Source organism: Syngnathus scovelli, chromosome 16 (assembly GCF_024217435.2).
Source record: "Syngnathus scovelli strain Florida chromosome 16, RoL_Ssco_1.2, whole genome shotgun sequence".
Classification (NCBI taxonomy): domain Eukaryota; kingdom Metazoa; phylum Chordata; class Actinopteri; order Syngnathiformes; family Syngnathidae; genus Syngnathus; species Syngnathus scovelli.
The window spans coordinates 4,417,024-4,435,470 of record NC_090862.1 but is presented as its reverse complement, the minus strand read 5'-3'; the positions used below and the strand labels follow the sequence as shown (position 1 = coordinate 4,435,470).

Sequence of the window (18,447 nt, the reverse complement as noted above, 5' to 3'; positions counted from 1 at the left end):
AAACAAAAAGTATAACGGACACTGCATCAAATGTTTTATCATTGTGACGAGTACCGTGTGACGTTCATTCCTTTTTGTCCTTTGTCGGCCACCGTCTCCTAGTGACGTCAAAGCCGAGGAGGTGCTTTTCCCCCCAATGCTGAGCTACTTGGCTTGAGTCTTGGTCTGCAGCTTTACCCGTCCGCATGAAAGCAAGAGCCAGGAAGAATTTCGATTTTGGTTGCAAGAAAAACTCAACCTATGGATTGCTACTTTAACTAAAAACTATTGCAACGCCGACATATTTTGTTGAGGCAGTTTTGGGAAATACTACCAGGTGAGTTTTGCACTTTTGGCAAGTCTGTACGTTAACTGCATTGGCGTCTTGGGTTTTTCTCCACGTCGAAACTTGGACGTTATATTTTAGTTTGCGGGGAATTTTTATTTGTTCACCCGTCTAACTCGGCTGCACTTAATATTTATATATAATAATTCTTATCTGATTCAACATCTCGTTTTAAAGTAACTTTCCAAATGCATGTTTTATCTGGACCCCGGCGGTTGCATTGAACATGACGAACGTTACAAGCACAAACTCGCGTTTTAGGCAAGCTCTAAGGTTACGGATCGGCTATTTTTGGGACATTTCTTATATTTATAATTCCCGTTGATGGTCTTACGATCACTTTTATAAATATTTTACTTTGCGAGTACTTAAAAGACTGGCAACCTTTGCAGAAGTAACCAAAGAAATATGATGACAAAAATGCACTACATCGCTGGCGTCAGACCAAAACGTCATCAATTTAATATTTTTACAAAAACATACTTTTGGTCAGTTCACACGTCAGGGTGTTTTATTTAAATTATTGACCAATTTGAAATGTTAATTATACCTTGCTCTCTTAGATGATGCAATGCCAAGAATTGAGCAAACATCCCGTTTTTGGGGTCTCTTAAAAGATTTTGGAGGTACAATATGCAACACTGACTTTATACCATCTTTTTTTTTTTTTTTTTTCTCCAGGCTTCCCTGAACTGAAGCTGCAGCAGTCTACTCTCCTTAGATCTTCCCATTTTTGCCCCTCAAGGAACCAGCAGTGGAAATCTGAGAGTGGATTCTTCCACTTGTCTGGACGGAAACATGGGCAACCAGTTTACCGACATTGCCCCCAACACCACATTCCTCCCCAACCTCCAGTCCTTGCACATCGTTGTGATCGGTTTGGACAACGCAGGGAAAACGTCGCTCCTTTACAGACTCAAACTGCAGGAATTTGTTGAGACAATCCCCACCAAAGGCTTCAATATGGAGCGCATTAAAGTGGCCACGGGGAATTTGAAAGCCAACGCATCAACTTTCCAGGTGTGGGATGTTGGTGGTCAGGAGAAATTGAGGCCTCTCTGGAAGTCATACACTCGGAGGACTGACGGTTTAGTATTTGTGGTGGATGCAGCCGAGGCTGAGCGAATGGAAGAAGCAAAAATGGAGCTTCACCGGATCACTCGGTCTGCTGAGAATCAAGGGGTGCCTGTCCTGGTTCTGGCAAACAAACAGGACCTGGATTCAGCCATGACATCCTCAGAGGTAATCATTTTTTTTTCGTTAAACTGTACTGATGATTATTGTTCACCAAACTAACCCACCTTTGTCAAATTGTAGAAACTATTTGTTTTCCTTTTTTCTTTTTTTTCCCCCCTCTCTGAAAGGGAACATGCATTCTTTCACAATTGAAAACAGATCTCCTGATAATAAAATGTTTCCGACACACGGTCGAAATATGCCAGGAATGAGGAATTACAAATGTTCTTTTTGAACGGCTCTTTTGAAATAACTGCTTTTGGGGTGTGGTTTTTATCTCATGCAAATAAAGGCACCTGATAAATATGCAAAAAAAGATCAAGCTCTTTGAAACCTTTGTATTTAGAAAAGCACGTTTTCATCAAATTGCCTAAATCATTCATCTCGCTCTTTCAGGTGGAGAAACTTCTCTCCGTCCATGAATTGAGCTCATCCACGCTACACTACACGCAAGGCTGCTCAGCGTTGGACGGTCAGGGCCTGCAGATGGGCTTGGAGAAACTCTACGAGATGATCCTGAAGCGGAAGAAGACACTACGACAGAGCAAGAAGAAGAGATGAGAGGTCGGTGGTTGCTAGCAGTGCTGTGAAGATGATGCGGAGTTCTACAGTGGAATATCGTCACTAATTTGGAAAAGGAGACTGTCGGTTTGGTGAGCACCGTGTTGAGGAGTTGATGTTCAATTCAAGCAGAAGGTGATGGATGCACTCCTTGAGTCTTTTTCCTCATCCGGCCGTTAAGAGATTTGCCGTTTTATAGGGACAGACGGATTTGAACTTGTGCAATATATGATGGACATTCACTGACGCACTCACTCCAATGTTGAAGGATTTGTTACATTTTTTTTTTTTTTCTCCCTATTATTGGGTAATTTTTGTTTATTATTTATGTTGCATGTTGTCACCTAGTTGGGAGTATTTTGTGGGGGGAAAAAATACACTTTTGTTTGTTAATGGAGTAAATGTTACTTTTTATTAGAAACTTGAAACTGACCAGTATTTGGAATTCTGTCCTGACATTTGAGGCGGTGGAACAGAGACTCGAAGTCATGCACGTTAATTTTTTTTTTTTTTCTTACACTTTTGGGTGTTTTTCAGGCTTGGTTTCATTTCTTTGCTAAAACAACTTGTTTTTATAGCTTGTTTTGTACAATGTCGAAAAATGAATAAATTATTGACTGACTGAATTTTTGGACTGAAATTTTTCCATGCAATCAAATAGCTCAGCTTGTTTAAACAGCAAGGCATATTTGGCAATACACTTATAAACCGCCACAGGCGAGAACAACCCTCATGGTCCATTCGGCAGCACGCACGCAATCCTGTAGCTGGTAAAGTCACGCCTTGAGAACAAAAGCATGCCAGTATAACGAAACAGTTGCATCACAAAGGCGATGACTCAAAATCCTGCTTGAGCCGCTACTTATCTGCGCAATCAAAAATGGACGACAACGATACCCATCACTACCTCTTCTTTCATTTTGGAGCATTCCTGCTCATTTCTTCTCTTGAAGCACCAGCCCCGCCCGATCCAAGAAAACAACTGGGTCCTCACTTTGTGACATCATAATGTGAGGAGGTATTCAAGTATCAGTCATTGCTGTTTGGTGCATTAAATTAGTTAGTTAAACGAGATGCATGATGGTGGCAATCCTTTTCAAAGTTTTAATCTTAACAACCTACAGCAAAATGAAACAAAACATGCTTCAGAAGCTCCACTATCACAACATTTTATCTGTGCTTCCGTTTAAAGGGCGTGTTTATTTACAGTAAGCACTCATGACCTGAACTGATGCCCGCACACGAAAGGCCATTAAAAATAGAGTGGAAATAGTTCCCGGCACCAAACACAACAAATGTGAAAAATTAACTCAAGGTTTTCTCAAATTGACCATATAAGAGCATGGGTGGCAAACTCAAGGCCCAGGGGCTAGATAGGGCCCAGCACATCATTTAGGGTTAGAAATTTTGCATTTTAAGCAAAACATAACAAATTAATGCATTTCAAACCCACTGACACCCTCAAATAAAAACTGGTTTACCCCCAAGAACAAAATCCCAAGAAGCAAATTCAGCAATGTTGTTTACGCAACACAGTTCGTGCCATTATCTGTACATTAGCGAGAATAAGCAGCCATTGCATAACACTGCCGTGTGACTTCTTCTAGTCCGGAACCAGTTGTTGATTTGCATCTCAGGAGAAGAAGGGCTATTCTTTTTGAAAGGGAGGACAGCTGATATGATAGAGGTGTAAAAAAAAAGGAGATTTGCGGTATCACCTATCGTCCACCGAGAACAATAGTCTGGTTTTGCTACAATGTGAGTAAATGACCCATTGGAATATTTAACGATCGTTTCACACAACAACAAAAACACCAGTGACACACCCACCAAAACCTAAAATGTTTACATTTTTCTGAATTATCCCTTTTTGTAACTCAAATATTGTGTCATATTGTCTTGCAGAATGTCTAATCGTTCCATATCGTTTCTTTTAAATCATCATTAGTGCTGAGCTATGCTTTGTCCTGGATGACCTTTGTCGCCCCTGACGACTGAACTCCGAGAATCAATGCCCTTCATCACGATGAAAGGAATAACTCAAGTTGGAGTGAGTTCATTCATTTAAAAAATAAATAAATAAATACTGAATGATCAAGCTACAAATCTGATCTTGGTATCCACATTAATCTAATTAATCAGGGTCAAACTAAGGTTTGTTGCAAACCAAGACATCTCATGGCTTGGAAGTGTTCTACTGGTAGAACGGCCCATCCCATCCCCCCATTAGTCAGTAAATCATTGGTCAAATCCTCCAGCGCCCCCTTACTGCTCAGTCAATCCAATTATACTGATTGAAAACTCCCTCCTACTGTGAACCTACTGTCGGAGCAATCAGGATTAGTTAGCAAAACTAAAAGAAAAGCCCACCAAAGACTTAAAGTATGAATTTGTTTTGGTTTTATATAATACACATTTTTGAAAAAATATTCTTCTCAATTGGGATTTTTTTTGCACCTCTTGCTTTTCATCTTGAAATGGATTTTTGCCACTTTCAGGCAGACATTTTGGCCCAAGATTGTTTCTTGGGTACAACTACAGATTGAAGGTATGTTTACACAACAAAAATGTACAAAACACAGCAATGTTTCTCTTATTAAATGTTTTTAATGCAGACTATTCCTATGAAATTGACAAAGATACTAATTTTCATCGAAATTTGTAAAGCAAAAACTCCCAAATTACTGTGGTTAAAATTTAATGACAGTCTGCTTTAATAAATATTAAATAATTTCTGTCATACAATGTTGGTCAGAACATTATTACAATTACTGCTGCTGCTACTTCTGCTTGATATTTTAATATGAGTTGTCTTTCAATCAAAACAAATCTGGTTTTCAAATTTAATATGAAAACCAAAACTAACTTTTTTTTTTAGTACATATTAATGTTGTGACTGTTTGTTTATCCTCTACTGTTCTGATCTGTACTGATAAGCAAGCTTCTTGTCTTTTATTCACACCCTGCATTTTAAAAATAAAATAGAGATAAAATCTCAACTGTCACCATGTCAAGCATGTAAAAGATTTCACCTATTTCCTGCTGTGACCCGCTTTAGGTTGCTAATCATACTTTATGTGTGTGTCTAGTATTTCAAGTTTATATTTAGCACAGAAATTTATTTTGCACCTTTAAAAGTACTTTCCAAATTGTTTTCCATGTGTTCTCATGAGACTAACAGGAAACTGCTCGGAACTTCTGAGAGTAAACCACTCTGTTTGAATAGTCTTAGCCATCTTGCAAAATGTCCTATAGTCAAGCTCAAATTTAATTGGGTCCGGATTGGATTCATGGTGCGTCCATTTTAAGAATTGCCTCACACTCAACAGTTCTTGCAAGACTCCAAGGTTGTGCTTTGGTGCTGTGATTCTTTGTGGAAAAATTCAAGTCCTAACCACTGCAGATTATGGGTATGCAAAATCTTGCGGCTTGTTTGATGACTCGGCCTGTGAGCCAAGCAAAACCAAACTGCCACATCTGCATTTACCAGCTGTGTGTGTGTGTGTGTGTGAGGGAAATGCTTAGATTAGAAAACACGTGGACAAAGTCAGCTCTGTGTTTCTCGTCTGGAAAACAGCTGTGTGTATCAGGTTTGAGAGTCTGTCAGGTAGGGTGATGATTTGCGTTTCTACTGCTTCCCCGTCTGTGCGTGCATGAGTAGAAGAATTTGAATCCGTTTCAGGAAAATAAACCACACATTGACAAGTCATCATTCCGAGAGCCTTGTTGTATGTGTGTGTGTGTGCGTGTGTTTCTGTGTGTGTGCGTGCATGCATATTTTTGTTTTTTTCCCATTTTATTTAGACTATCAAAAAAATAAAAATAAATATTATTAAAAAAATTAAACAAAATAATATATTTTAAAAAATTATATTAAAGCTAAATTAATATATTTAAAACCAGTTATTGAGTTATTTTCTTGTCAATGTTATTGCACTATACTGTTTAACATCAGTCTGAATCACAATTTGGATTTCCACTAAAATGTATCTTATTTCTCATGATGCTCCGCTACAACATTTTATTGCGAAATAATCAATGTACAAAATATTGATCCACCCAAAATCAATGAACACATTAGGGGCAATCAACCACATACTAAACAAATCAAAGCACAGGATTGAAATCCCTGAGATAATGACAATTTTATCTCCTTCAACATTCACACATTGCATGTTTCTGCTCTCCCTGGGGGACATCCCGTCTCCTAAAAACATTCACACATTCATCACGGCAGACAGTTACTCGCTGCCCTCATTACCTTTGCTGTGTGACCTCTGATAAACCTCAAATCACACACACACACACACACGCATACAATCACGTGAAGCCTTTTGACTGTCCTCGAACCCGCCCGTCCCCTCTGAGTCTCACAGGTCATAAAATGAAGGCCCCTGACGCCACCGTTTTATGGTTTACTCACAAAGAAGGTAAAAAGAGGTGATGCCTGCTGTTCTCCTCTCCTGCCCTCTGCTCTGTTCGAATTAGAGCCCTGACAGTTAATGAGCTTGCTCACAAACAAGGCTTGACTTTCATTGTGTTGCAGTGATTCTTTTTTTCATAGGCTGACCAAATGTGAGAGAGCAAGAGACTGAGAGAGAGAGAATTGGTTCACTCTTATCTGTGGTCAGCATGCAGAGAGAGTAGAGATACCTGGAGCCACATCATTCCGGCTCCCGGATAAGAATCGGAATTAATCACTCCCAGGTGACCGAGGCCAGACACCCTGCTAAGGAAACCCGTGGGGGGTCATTGAGGTCGAGTCGTTTCTGTAGTAGCCAGCCGGAACTGTAAAACAAATAATAAACAAAAATCATGTCAAATAGGCCGAAAAAAATCTGCATTTGATAATATTTGTGTTTTAAAACTGCATGTAAATGTAGTCAGACATGATGAGTAAATATGGAATGCACAAACAGGAGACAGGAAAACAACCAAAACATAAACGAGAAACACAGATCATAACATCTGCCCTCTGGTGCAAAAGGAATTCTTTGGGAATGACTTTTTTTTTTTTTTTTCCTGTGGTGTGTGTTCTTCCTGTTATCCACAATCCAACTCCTCGTCTTCCTCCTGTCGACAACAACAATGTTAATAACAGCAATTAGCACAAAGTTAACAAGTGGAGCTAAAAGGCAAATTGTTCAGTCTACAATTACAAAGACATCAGACAGTGCTTGTTATTTGAATTTTTTTTTGTTAATTACACCCCAACTTTTAACTCCATGTGGTCCATCATGAGGGATCGTTTTGAAGACATTGACAACATCTAACGTCCCGGAAGAATCCTCCCAGAAGTGAATGACGAATCTTTTGTGACACCAATCCTGGAACTTTTATGACACACTTTACCATCTGTGCTGTTATTTTCTCTCTACCACATCACTCAGCATTTTATTTAATTACTCACTTTTTCAATACTTTTCCTCTGTTTTTGTTTGTTTTTTTTGCCTCCCAGTGATGTCATCGCTATTACAGAGGCGCAGCTTAATGATCTGATTTATTTCATCCTCACTGGGAGGAGGTTGTTTTCCTCTTCATTGATTTAAGCCCTCTTTTTTTTTTTTTTTTTTTCCAAAACGCATTCACAGAGAAAGGGAAAACGGTGACATCATATATTACGATTTTCTCATGGGACACTAATCCACTTCCTACACCAGGAAATCCTCCTTCCTTCCGTCAATAGGCCTAATGACATTGAAGATAGTATAAGGAGAATGGGAGGGCGGGACAAGCTGACTCCACAGCTTTAAAAAAAAAAAAAAAAAGAAGCTAATTCAACACACTAAACTGGCTGCTCATTTAACCTGTTAAATAATAAATCGCCTATAACATCACCTCAACAATTTTGTGGATTAATACTATATCTATTGTTTGATTCTATTGCAAACTGAGTTGAATTCCATTCAAGTTGACTTTCAAAGGCATGATATTAAAGATTAAAATCAAATTATGAAAAGAAATTTCAATTTCCAGGATTTATGTTTATTGCCATCCTTACGATCAGAGAATATAATTAGCTTTTAATGGTTATTTGATGGAAATGGGATTAAACATACATTAAATTCCTCATTATCCATATGGCCTGCTGTACAGCTAAAGGGATTTTTTTTTTTGGGTGGGGGGGGTTAATGAGCTTTGGTTTATGGGCCATGAGATGAAGTGATATCCTCCGGGACCCCCGCTGACACAGATGTGTCCATTTGTGGATATAGTTTGTGTATTTCAGTGGAAAGAAGAAATCCCTCTTCCAAAATTGTGCAAAGAAGAAAGTTGTTCATAAAGCAAATCCAGAAAATCACAATGAGAGTTATTATCCTGCAAAAATTATATTCACTGTTCCCTTTCTTCGCATAATACTGTGTTTCCTTTTTGTTTATTTTTAGAAGAATGTAATTTTCTGGTTTGCTAAATACTGGTTTTGTGCTACAGCATGACATAAAAGACAGGGTTACTCAAAGAGCAGGCACAACCCAAAAAAAAAAAAAAAAAAAGTAGGATTGGCTTTTTGAGTTTCAACAAAGTCAAACAATCAAATCATTGCACTTTTTCTCCATGAGAAAATTTTTTCGCTTTTCACTCACCAAGGTTTTACAAAAACCTTGAATTTGTACTCTTGTACTTTACTCTTAAGATAGATTTCAAAATGCATAAAGGTAGACGCAAGCTCTCGGGTGTATTGAGATGGACAGCATATTTTCACACGTTTGCTTAGCGAGAAGTGGATGTGCCAATTTTTGCGTGGGCTTCATGTTGGTGCTTGACATGGGGGGGCCACTGAAGAGACATTTCACATTAAATTGTCTGATTTTATTTATATAATATATAAGAATAAGAATATAAGATGAGGTTTGTGCCTGGTACACGGTACTTATTTCTCAACTTCCTCATTTGTGATGATTATCATTTTTAGTCGACTCTATTTTTGAATCACAGAATTCAGATAGTCAAGCTAAACCAGGACACTTGTGAAGAGAAAGAGGAATATTGAGATAACATAAAATACTAGGAAGATATTGAATTTAAAAAAATGAAGGATGTATAACAAAATATTTTCTTTTATATCGTCAGTTGTTTTCAGAAAATAGGTCAGCTGCCTCTTCTCATTTTTTTCAACGACTTTAATGAAGGCTGACAGGATGACGATCGGAGTCATTGTGGGGAAATAAATGAACAGTGAGATAGGGCAAGATAAATTTGAAGTGAAGGCGAGAAAAAAAAAGACACCCTAGTGAAAGTGTGTGGTTTGTGGGGTAGAAGTGATAGGGGAAAGGGAAACCCACACTTTTTTTTTTTTTTTTGCCTGAGGACTGACTAGCATCCTTATATAACTAGATTGAAATGACGCAGTATCTTTATCTCGACAATGGTTCTTAAGATGAAATGCTTTGCAGTATGTCTGCAAAACATGATACAATGAATCTGATGAAATTTGATACATAATTGTATTTTTTAATGAATTACAAATCATGTGCGCGGTCTTTGAACATTTATTTAAAAGTGATGAACCAGCACATCAGTATGTTTTTAGTTTGTGTCGGATTTGCGACTCCATTACAAACCACACACCTTTATAAACATCGTCCCAATTCAATTAATTTTTTTAGAGATGAAATATGTCCAATTTTGCTGTTACTTCCCACACAGCCTGATAAATACCTGATAAACATGCATTCCGTCCACCCTTAGCTTTTTTTCCCATGGTAACCCTCACACCAGGCCCCTTAGGTCCATCATGACAAGCCAACCTTAAATTCCTCTTCCAGGTGGCAGCGAACATTCTCCCGTTCATGTGTCACTTGTTGACTCCATCATCTGCATGACATTTTGAGTCATCACTCTGACTCGGCCTTAAGATGCAACTGCTTACTGTATAAGCATCTGATATGAGTTGGATTTAGAAAAATAGAAGCACAGTACATCTTAAGTCACAAATGCATTTAAATCAATTGTAAATTTGACCTTCAACAATTAAAAAGTCAATTTAAATAAAAGTCAGAGTAGCAAGGATTTTTTAGACTCAATAGCAGTCTCTGGTGGCGCTGAAGGAAATTGCATGGGCCACTCTCGGGCTGTTAGTGGCTGTGTTAAGAAAAGCTCATCTGACATTTGTGCAAGGTGTTGGCATTATTCATTAGGGCTGAGTATTAATTTGGATTTAGAAAATTGATTCGATTTGATTCACAAGGGCCCAATTTGATTCACTTCACGATTCGATTTACGATTCAATTGACTTTTAATTCTATTATATCACGTACCAATGTTTTACTTTGATAAGGAAGACCTTCTCAGAAGAACTAAAACAAAATGTAGTTAAAATACGAATATGTATATTAAGAACCCAAAGCAGTTACATTAAAAGTGAACTTTTTATTTAACATGACCTGACTAAAACACAAAGGCAAGAAATCAAACCACAAGGCAAGCTGTTTGGCTTCCACAGTTTTTTAAAAGTGCTCATTGTGGAGATATGAAGACTCCACCCGATGCCAGTAACATATAAAATAATTTATGACAACTACTGCAAAGCTCTGAAAGGTATCAAAGTGTCCCGTGAAAGAAAAAAACTGCATTTTTTTTTTTCCCAATAAAGCAGCTGCAGTTATATTGGAAAGAGAGGTAAAATACAAAATGAACTGGACCTGTGTTGTGAATTTGAAACAAGAAAGGAAGGAAGTTTAAACAGAAAGGGAAACAAAGCTGTTGTACTGCTGGATGTTTCTCTTTAAGATGTCGGAGCAGGGGCCAAGGACTCGCTCAAAGCGTGGCCGATCCAATTTGACACACTTGAGGGGTCCGCATGCAACAACAGTTGCGGCACGAGGCCGGTTCATCAGTAGGGCAATCTCGCCTGGAAAAAAAAGATGGACACAATTTAACACTGCAAAGCAAAATGTTTCAAAATATTGTAATTCCAGTCAAAGTATTTTTTATTCTAATTTCAAATACTACTAGATTCTTCTGCTTGACTAGAACTTACCAAAGTAATCCGACGGTCCAAGTCTGCCAACTTCCACAAACTCCTGATCTTCGGATCGCCTCTGCAGCACTGCTGCTGTCCCCTAACGGCAAATAAAAGATGACGTGAACTGCCTTTCAAATAAATCTAATGTGGAAATGCTTGACATATCCAACAATAGGTGGATGCTATCATCTAAACATCACTCTATAAATGAATCATTGAGGTTTACCTCCAAGATGATGAAAAACTCATCACCAGGCTCTCCTTGCACAACAATTTTTTGGTCATCTTCAAATTGCACTGTCTCCAAGGCGTCGGCCACAGTCAGACGCTCCCATTTTTCCAAAGACTCTGTTAAGATGGTAAGGAAATATGAACCATACACCAAAAAAAAAAATCTCTAAATTCACCATCTTTTACAATTCAAAATAAACATTTAAACTCACCTAAAATTGAAACTTTGCTGAGGAACTCCTCATACATCTTCCGCTTTCTTAAAGTGCTTCCCTATAATTCAAATCCAATAAATTGTTAATATGTAATGTATGTATGCAGATACATATATTTAACGCTCATCACTCTCTTAATGATTTTTCTTATGATTATCATCCCTAAAAAAGCGCCGCTTACCATGAGTATTCTCCTGTAACTGTCTCTGTCAATTCCCCATAGCTTGACATCGGACCTAGCACGAACAGAAGCTGCTCGAGGTGTCCCATAGATCAGAGCGAGCTCGCCAAAACTGCCACCCTCGCTAATGCTGGTCACCCACTCATTGTTCACATACACCTACAAGGAGATACAAAAGAGCTTGCAGTCACAATTTCAATCAGATGAAAATGATCGGGCTCAATTTCCGATCATCCCTGCTTACATCCATTTCTCCCTGGTCGATAACATAGAAGTTATCTCCTTCATCACCTGAAACAGAGAGAGTTTATAAGGTTTTGCGTGACATAAAAAGTAGACCAAACTTCAGATCACCTTGAATGATGACTGTTTCTCCACCAATGTAGTTGACAGAAAACATGGCATCAAAAATATCACTGTAAGAACAAAAGGAATTATTTGATGAGCAAGAAATGTTCATCAAAGCTTAAAGATGTGATACCTTCTCTCATTGCTGTCTAAGTGGGCAAAGAGGATGTTCTTCTCCATGGCTTTGCCCAGAGCTGCCATTGTCTTGTAGTCTTTTGGAATAACCTAACAGACAGAAAGCAGAGCGTGACAACAAGTCACTTAAAAATCTATCATCGCGAATATGAATCTGCTAGCTATGCTAAAGCTAATTATGTAAACAAACAAAAGCATATGGATCGATGAGACATTTGATAAACAGGTGACCCAATATCTAAAAGATTACCCTGACCTTTCTGACATAGGAAGCAGCATCTTCCTCCGTGTACACCTCAGCACTGATGGCTCCTCTCCTGCTCCTTCCCCTCAACAGAGGATTCATAGGTGGCGAAACCTCATCTTCACGCGAGTCCACGGACTTCTGTTGTAACACCATCTGCTGGACCTCTTCCTGTGTGTCAGTATATTCATTTGCATGACAATTCTCCTAAATAGAAATATTGTTGAATACATAAATAGACATAGCTGTAATCTAGATTTTCAGTCATATTTATATAATATAAATATTTTGTAAGCTGACAGCAGACTTAGATGTCAATCTCATACTGGATGTTTAGTCAACAGAGTGTGGAAAAAAAACATAAATCACAATTGGTTAATACTCTCCAGCAATCCTGACTAATATTAGACACAATTATATTTTCAACTTTGTTGCAACACGGCTCTCTTTCACTGATGTGTGCCCACAATGGCAACAATGTGACCATTGCTACTCAATACTGTAATGCAACATTTTTGCATCATGTCAAAAATGGCACTCGTCTTATCATGCATGGTACGATATGGTCTACTGACTAAATCACGAAGCCACTTGTATTATATCAGAGGTTTTGTGTAAGAAACAACCTTCTCCAGTCTTGCAAAGAGGTCCCTGAGGAATGCCATGGGTCGTTCGGGCCGGGCTGTGCACAGCTGGACAATGCAGTCTTTGAGCACCTGCTGAATGTTGTGTTTTTGAACATAGATCTCGCATTCTCGTAGCTTACGCTCATCCTCGTTGTTTGTACTACATGAAGCCATTTTGTGATCTGTAGGACACAGAAATTGTGAATTAGAGGTAGTAGAAAGGACTCGCTTATAAGAACTCAGTTGCAATTCTTGTGTCAATAATAATAAACTGCAGTGGGGCAGGAAGGGGAAAACAATATGTCTCTAACGCTGGTTGACTTTTGTTTAAAGTTTAAAACTAGTTTTCTTATAGGAATTGATGCAAAAAGAAATAAGTGTCGAGGGGAACACTTATATAGCCTTTATTAGGTGTACAGGAACGTATTTAACATTTACACTCACTGCCATATAACCTTTATTAGGTGTACAGGAAGGGTTTGACGTATTCTTTAACATTTACACTAACTGCCTTAAAAAAAAAAAAAAATTAGGTAAATATTATTTATGGACAGACAACAGTGTGCAGTCAAATGAGTAACAGTGGTGTGTTTTCCCAATATAGTCAAAATTTCCCAATTTCCTTCATCGTTCTATGGCCGTCTAAAGGGAAAAGTATTTCCATCTATTCATGCTAGTATTAAATATATATTTAAATACTGCAATTATTACAAACTACAACTGTTTCTATTTTATTTAAACAGTTTTGACAAAGAACCCGTTAAGTGGTGTAATAATAACTTAATACTATAACTTAATTAGATCAAGTATGCAAAACACTTAAGCTGACTTTCGAGAAAATGCAATTAAGTTTAAAATTCAAAGCGCTCTCTGTTGGTAATGAAAAGCCAGTCTATGTGGTAATAACGAAACTAATTCGTAATTAACATGTAATATGGTAAACAAAGTTTTTAACGATACAAGCTAACGCCAAAACGACAGGAATGCTAACCGCAAATATCTTTAATAGTCACACATGTAATTCCAAAACATTAACACGTTGCAGCTAAAAATGCAAACTTGACAAAAGTCTTCTTCTTACCAAGTCGTTTCCCTGTTTGTTTTCGTTCGAGCCGTCGTGAACTACTTCCGCTAGCACGGTTATACGCTAACTTCCTGTTTTTCGAAAAGTACTGTGCATCTTTTGTGTTATGTGCTCGGTTACATAACGCGAGTTCGAGCCGTCGTGCTCCGTCTGCTGCAGTATTCATCAGAAATATATATATACATTTTAAATTGATGGAAATCTAATCAAATATATTAACCTACATTATTTATCGATTTATTTATTTTCACAATAACTCTCTCCCACGTTTGTAAAAACTGGTAGATTGTGCATTTTGGATTTGGACGACCTTAAGTGGCACTTAATTGACTTAATGAACTTTATTAACTGACAACCCCACCAATTAGAATGCATATTTGGCATCTATATATACCTGTAAATTAGTTTATTACCACCGTTATTATGGAATCAATTTTACAAAATAATCTACAAACAAATATAACTATAGGCAATATGTTACAGAACGCATTTTGTTTATTAGAGGATAAATTCCATTATTACTGAAACAAGAAACATCGTTAAGCCATACTTTGGGTTGTAAAAAAATGACTTTTTTTTTATCTGAGGTTTCAACTAGTTTTTTTTTTTTACCCCATGGAAGGATTGGTAGAATTTATGCAGCCAAATAACATAAAGCTAATTATAAAAACAAAATCTTAAATTTCCAAATAAATAAACATGTCCCCCTCACACACATCTGAAATAATAATTACACTACTTTATATTGTATGTTGTTCCGTCCATTTGAGAAACTCAACACTGTCACTCAGACACACCCACTTTTCTTTTACTCCCTTCAGTAATAACACAATGACTTCCTTGTAGTACGACTGCACAGCTTCATTCGTGTCGACTGGCCAGAGTCCACGAATACACAGCTCATCTGAATTCCACAAAAGGTAACTCATTATTATAATGTTTTGTTATATCCACTCAGCTAATTCAATATTTTCTATTATATCCATAAAGCCGGGGAATGGAGGTGATGCATTTAGCAATCTACCTGGAGCTTGTGACTATGTTTGCTAAAAATCCTTAATAGTAGCATTTTAAATAACAAACCAAGTAATAAAAATCCAAGTTTTCTTGCCTGGATAAGGTCATATAGTAGGTAGCAAAGCAGGCAACGTAGAATTGTGTTTGCACAGTATGCACCACTCCCAAAAAGGTGTGTATTATATTTTGAAATAATTATTCACGAGAAGCCAGACAAGTCCATCCGGAGAGGACTAAATGTCTGAGTGTCAACCAAAAATAAGTGAAATTAAAATGTGGTGCTAACTAAGAGTGTGAAAAACATTTAATGTATAATACTGCGCATTTTTTTTTACTCTTTCTTCCCTGATCGCAGATCAGCCGCATTCCAAAAGCTTCTCCCATCTTTGTTCAGACATGTCACGCTACAGTTTTGGTCTGGAGCCACTTTCTTGCCACACCTGGAATAAAAACAAGACACGTAGGTGAAACACAGTCAACTACTTTTTATAGTCAAGTTTATTTCAAAATTGGGCTTGCCCACAAATGCATCATGCATTTCCTCTATCCCGTAATTGCATTAATACTGCCAGTAGAATTACGAGGATCAAATTACCAAAATAGTAAATGGACTAAAGAGCTTCACTGATGGGAACACTGTTGAGCACTTATGTTGTTTTGCACACAGAGTATATATATATATATAATATATTTCTTTCCATATAGAAATTGCAGTAAGCCCCAACAACAATGTGGTGAACATTTATGAAAAGAAAGGTGCAGACTGGGTCAAGATCCACGAACTTAATGAGCACAGTGGACGTATCACAGGTATAGAAGTTTGAGGCAAGGGTGTCTTCAACTTCAAACTACATTTTGTTCCTGTATTTTAATTGGATTTATTACCTCTCCTGTGTCATTTAATGATGTTCCCAGGCATTGACTGGGCCCCTGAGTCCAATCGTATCGTCACTTGCGCTTCTGACCGCAACGCCTACGTGTGGACTCTAAAAGATGGCTCGTGGAAGCCCACTCTGGTTCTCGTACGGATCAACCGTGCAGCCACCTGCGTTAAGTGGTCACCTCTGGAGAACAAGTTTGCCTTGGGCAGCGGAGCTCGACTCGTCTCTGTCTGCTACTTTGAGAAGGAAAATGATTGGTAAAAGCAAAATGGAGGCCAACTTTGAGTTTTCAGAGGAAAATCTCAAATTGAATAAATGCTACATTCTAGTTTTAAAATTGCCCTTTTTTAGTTTAATTTTATCATAATGCTTTTTTTGCATTTTATCACCAACAGGTGGCTGAGTAAGCACATCAAAAAGCCCATTCGCTCCACCGTTCTGAGCCTGGATTGGCATCCCAATAATATTCTTCTGGCAGCTGGATCTGCAGACTTCCACTGCAGGTATGTCTAATCCCATATTGAACTCTGTGGTTAGCTGGCGACCAGTCCAGGGTGTACCCAAAGACTGCTGGAAAAGTCTGAGAGTGAACTTGTAATTTTTAGGATTTTCTCAGCCTACATAAAGGACATTGAGGATAAACCTGGACCCACCGCTTGGGGAGCCAAAATGCCTTTTGGGGAGTTGATGTTTGAGAATAAGGACTGTGGAGGCTGGGTGCACAGTGTTTCCTTCTCACCAAGTGGAGACCAGTTGGCCTGGGTGTCCCACAACAGCAGCATCAGTGTGGCCGACGCTGCCCGTGGAAAAGAGTAAGTACTACTGAAATAAGAGACACATCATCCATGCATGAAGCAACCAATGATATTTATTTACTTGTATCCCTAAAAAAAATGTTAACTTGTGGTATGTTTGTGCTATTCTTGTGATGGCCACATGATGGCAGTAATGTGCTTAAAATAGTAATGTATGTAAACAGAAATGGATATGAACCATGTTAATGACAACTGTTGTACAACAGTAATAAATATCGTGTATATTATATTTGCACAATGTATTGCAGTTTTGATTAGACATAATTTACTTTATTACATCATTGTTATTTGCAATGGGGAAACATAATGGGAATACCAAAACTTGAAGCTATTTATTCTATGTATACATTTGTTGACATATTATTTGTTGATTGCTTTTGTTTGTTCAGGACAACACAGATGAGCATTGACAGTCTTCCACTGCTGAGCATCCTATATGTCACCCCCACTGAGATTGTTGCCGCGGTAATTATTGATCTGCCATGTACACATTAATATGTGCATGTCTGTGTGTGTTGCACCCTTCGACCAAAAGCTGGTTGATAAGGGAACAATGGACTTACATGCACAGATTTGCACATTAAGTGCATAAAGTGCTGCCTCAACAAAAGCTTTTATCATCTATACTGGTGTCAGGCACTCATTAATATTCCGCAAAGATGGCTCAGCTTCTGCAAATAGAAGCTGAACGCCTCGGTCAACCCTCAAGCTCCTCCCCTATTGTTGTCATGGCAACAAAATGGTATTTTTAACACTTATTTATGTCTCTCAGGGGCATGACTGTTGTCCCTACCAGTACACCTATAAGGGACCAGGCTCTCTGGGATTTGTAAAGAAGCTGGACATTCCCAAGCAATCTTCCAGAGGTGGCTTTTCAGCCAGGCAGCACTTTCAGAACCTGGATAAGAGGGCCACCAATGAGGAAAGAAACGATTTGGGCACCCTTCACCAGAACAGCATCACGTAAGAAATGCTATACTTTTCACTTCTCTAACATTAAATAACGGATAAAGTAAATTATTTGGATTTGACATGTCCTCATGAATAAAATCACAATCTTTTGCACGTTTCTCCTTTGTCCTGTAGGCAGTTGTGTGTTGTTAAGAGAACAACTAATGTGGAGAAGTACAGCAGTGTGGGACTCGATGGAGCCATGGTTATGTGGGATTTTAAGGTGAAGTATTTGTGGTAAAAATAAAAGATATATTATTGACCTGGCATGTCAAGTGTGTTTGAATGCATTCAAACAGGACGCAACCTGGAGTTGGGACAATTTTCTGTTGATTAATCAATTAGTAAATTAGTGTGTGTTTTTGTTTGCAGCAATGATCCAAAGCTGCTGGTCATCGGCCTGGTTTCACCAATCAAGACTTCTCTACTGATGACTACTGTGCCTACAAATAACCACAATGGAAGTCAAATACTGTACAGTTATTGATTGTGATTATTGGAAAAAACTGTCAGTGTCCACCGTATCATTATGATTTGTCAATAAAATGCTTTTAAAATAAGTGGATATCCTGCCGCAGTACAATATTGTCATTGCAAGATCACTCAAAGGAGGCCCATGCAACACGTTTTCT

General features: G+C 38.2%; 3 protein-coding genes across 3 annotated transcripts; 2 read left to right on the top strand and 1 right to left on the bottom strand.

The window, feature by feature from the left end:
• The first annotated feature begins 134 nt into the window (after positions 1-134).
• LOC125983378 (ADP-ribosylation factor-like protein 4D) lies at positions 135-2,748 on the top strand. The gene is made up of 3 exons (XM_049744568.2): positions 135-316; positions 1,007-1,567; positions 1,958-2,748. The coding sequence occupies exons 2-3, from the start codon at positions 1,124-1,126 to the stop codon at positions 2,120-2,122; spliced, it is 609 nt and encodes a 202-aa protein (XP_049600525.1). The 5' UTR covers positions 135-316; positions 1,007-1,123; the 3' UTR covers positions 2,123-2,748.
• A 7,724-nt stretch (positions 2,749-10,472) lies between these two features.
• Positions 10,473-14,294, bottom strand: prkar1aa (protein kinase, cAMP-dependent, regulatory, type I, alpha (tissue specific extinguisher 1) a). The gene is made up of 11 exons (XM_049744970.1): positions 14,149-14,294; positions 13,068-13,249; positions 12,454-12,612; positions 12,196-12,287; positions 12,069-12,130; positions 11,959-12,005; positions 11,715-11,873; positions 11,531-11,591; positions 11,314-11,435; positions 11,103-11,184; positions 10,473-10,973 (listed from the first exon to the last, which is right to left on the bottom strand). The coding sequence occupies exons 2-11, from the start codon at positions 13,239-13,241 to the stop codon at positions 10,801-10,803; spliced, it is 1,131 nt and encodes a 376-aa protein (XP_049600927.1). The 5' UTR covers positions 13,242-13,249; positions 14,149-14,294; the 3' UTR covers positions 10,473-10,800.
• Positions 14,295-14,905: 611 nt separating this feature from the next.
• Positions 14,906-18,375, top strand: zgc:86896 (uncharacterized protein LOC415190 homolog). Its single transcript, XM_049745689.1, has 10 exons — positions 14,906-15,071; positions 15,524-15,628; positions 15,874-15,978; positions 16,084-16,306; positions 16,445-16,552; positions 16,655-16,861; positions 17,254-17,329; positions 17,637-17,827; positions 17,951-18,038; positions 18,188-18,375. The coding sequence occupies exons 2-10, from the start codon at positions 15,565-15,567 to the stop codon at positions 18,191-18,193; spliced, it is 1,068 nt and encodes a 355-aa protein (XP_049601646.1). The 5' UTR covers positions 14,906-15,071; positions 15,524-15,564; the 3' UTR covers positions 18,194-18,375.
• The last annotated feature ends 72 nt before the right edge of the window (positions 18,376-18,447 follow it).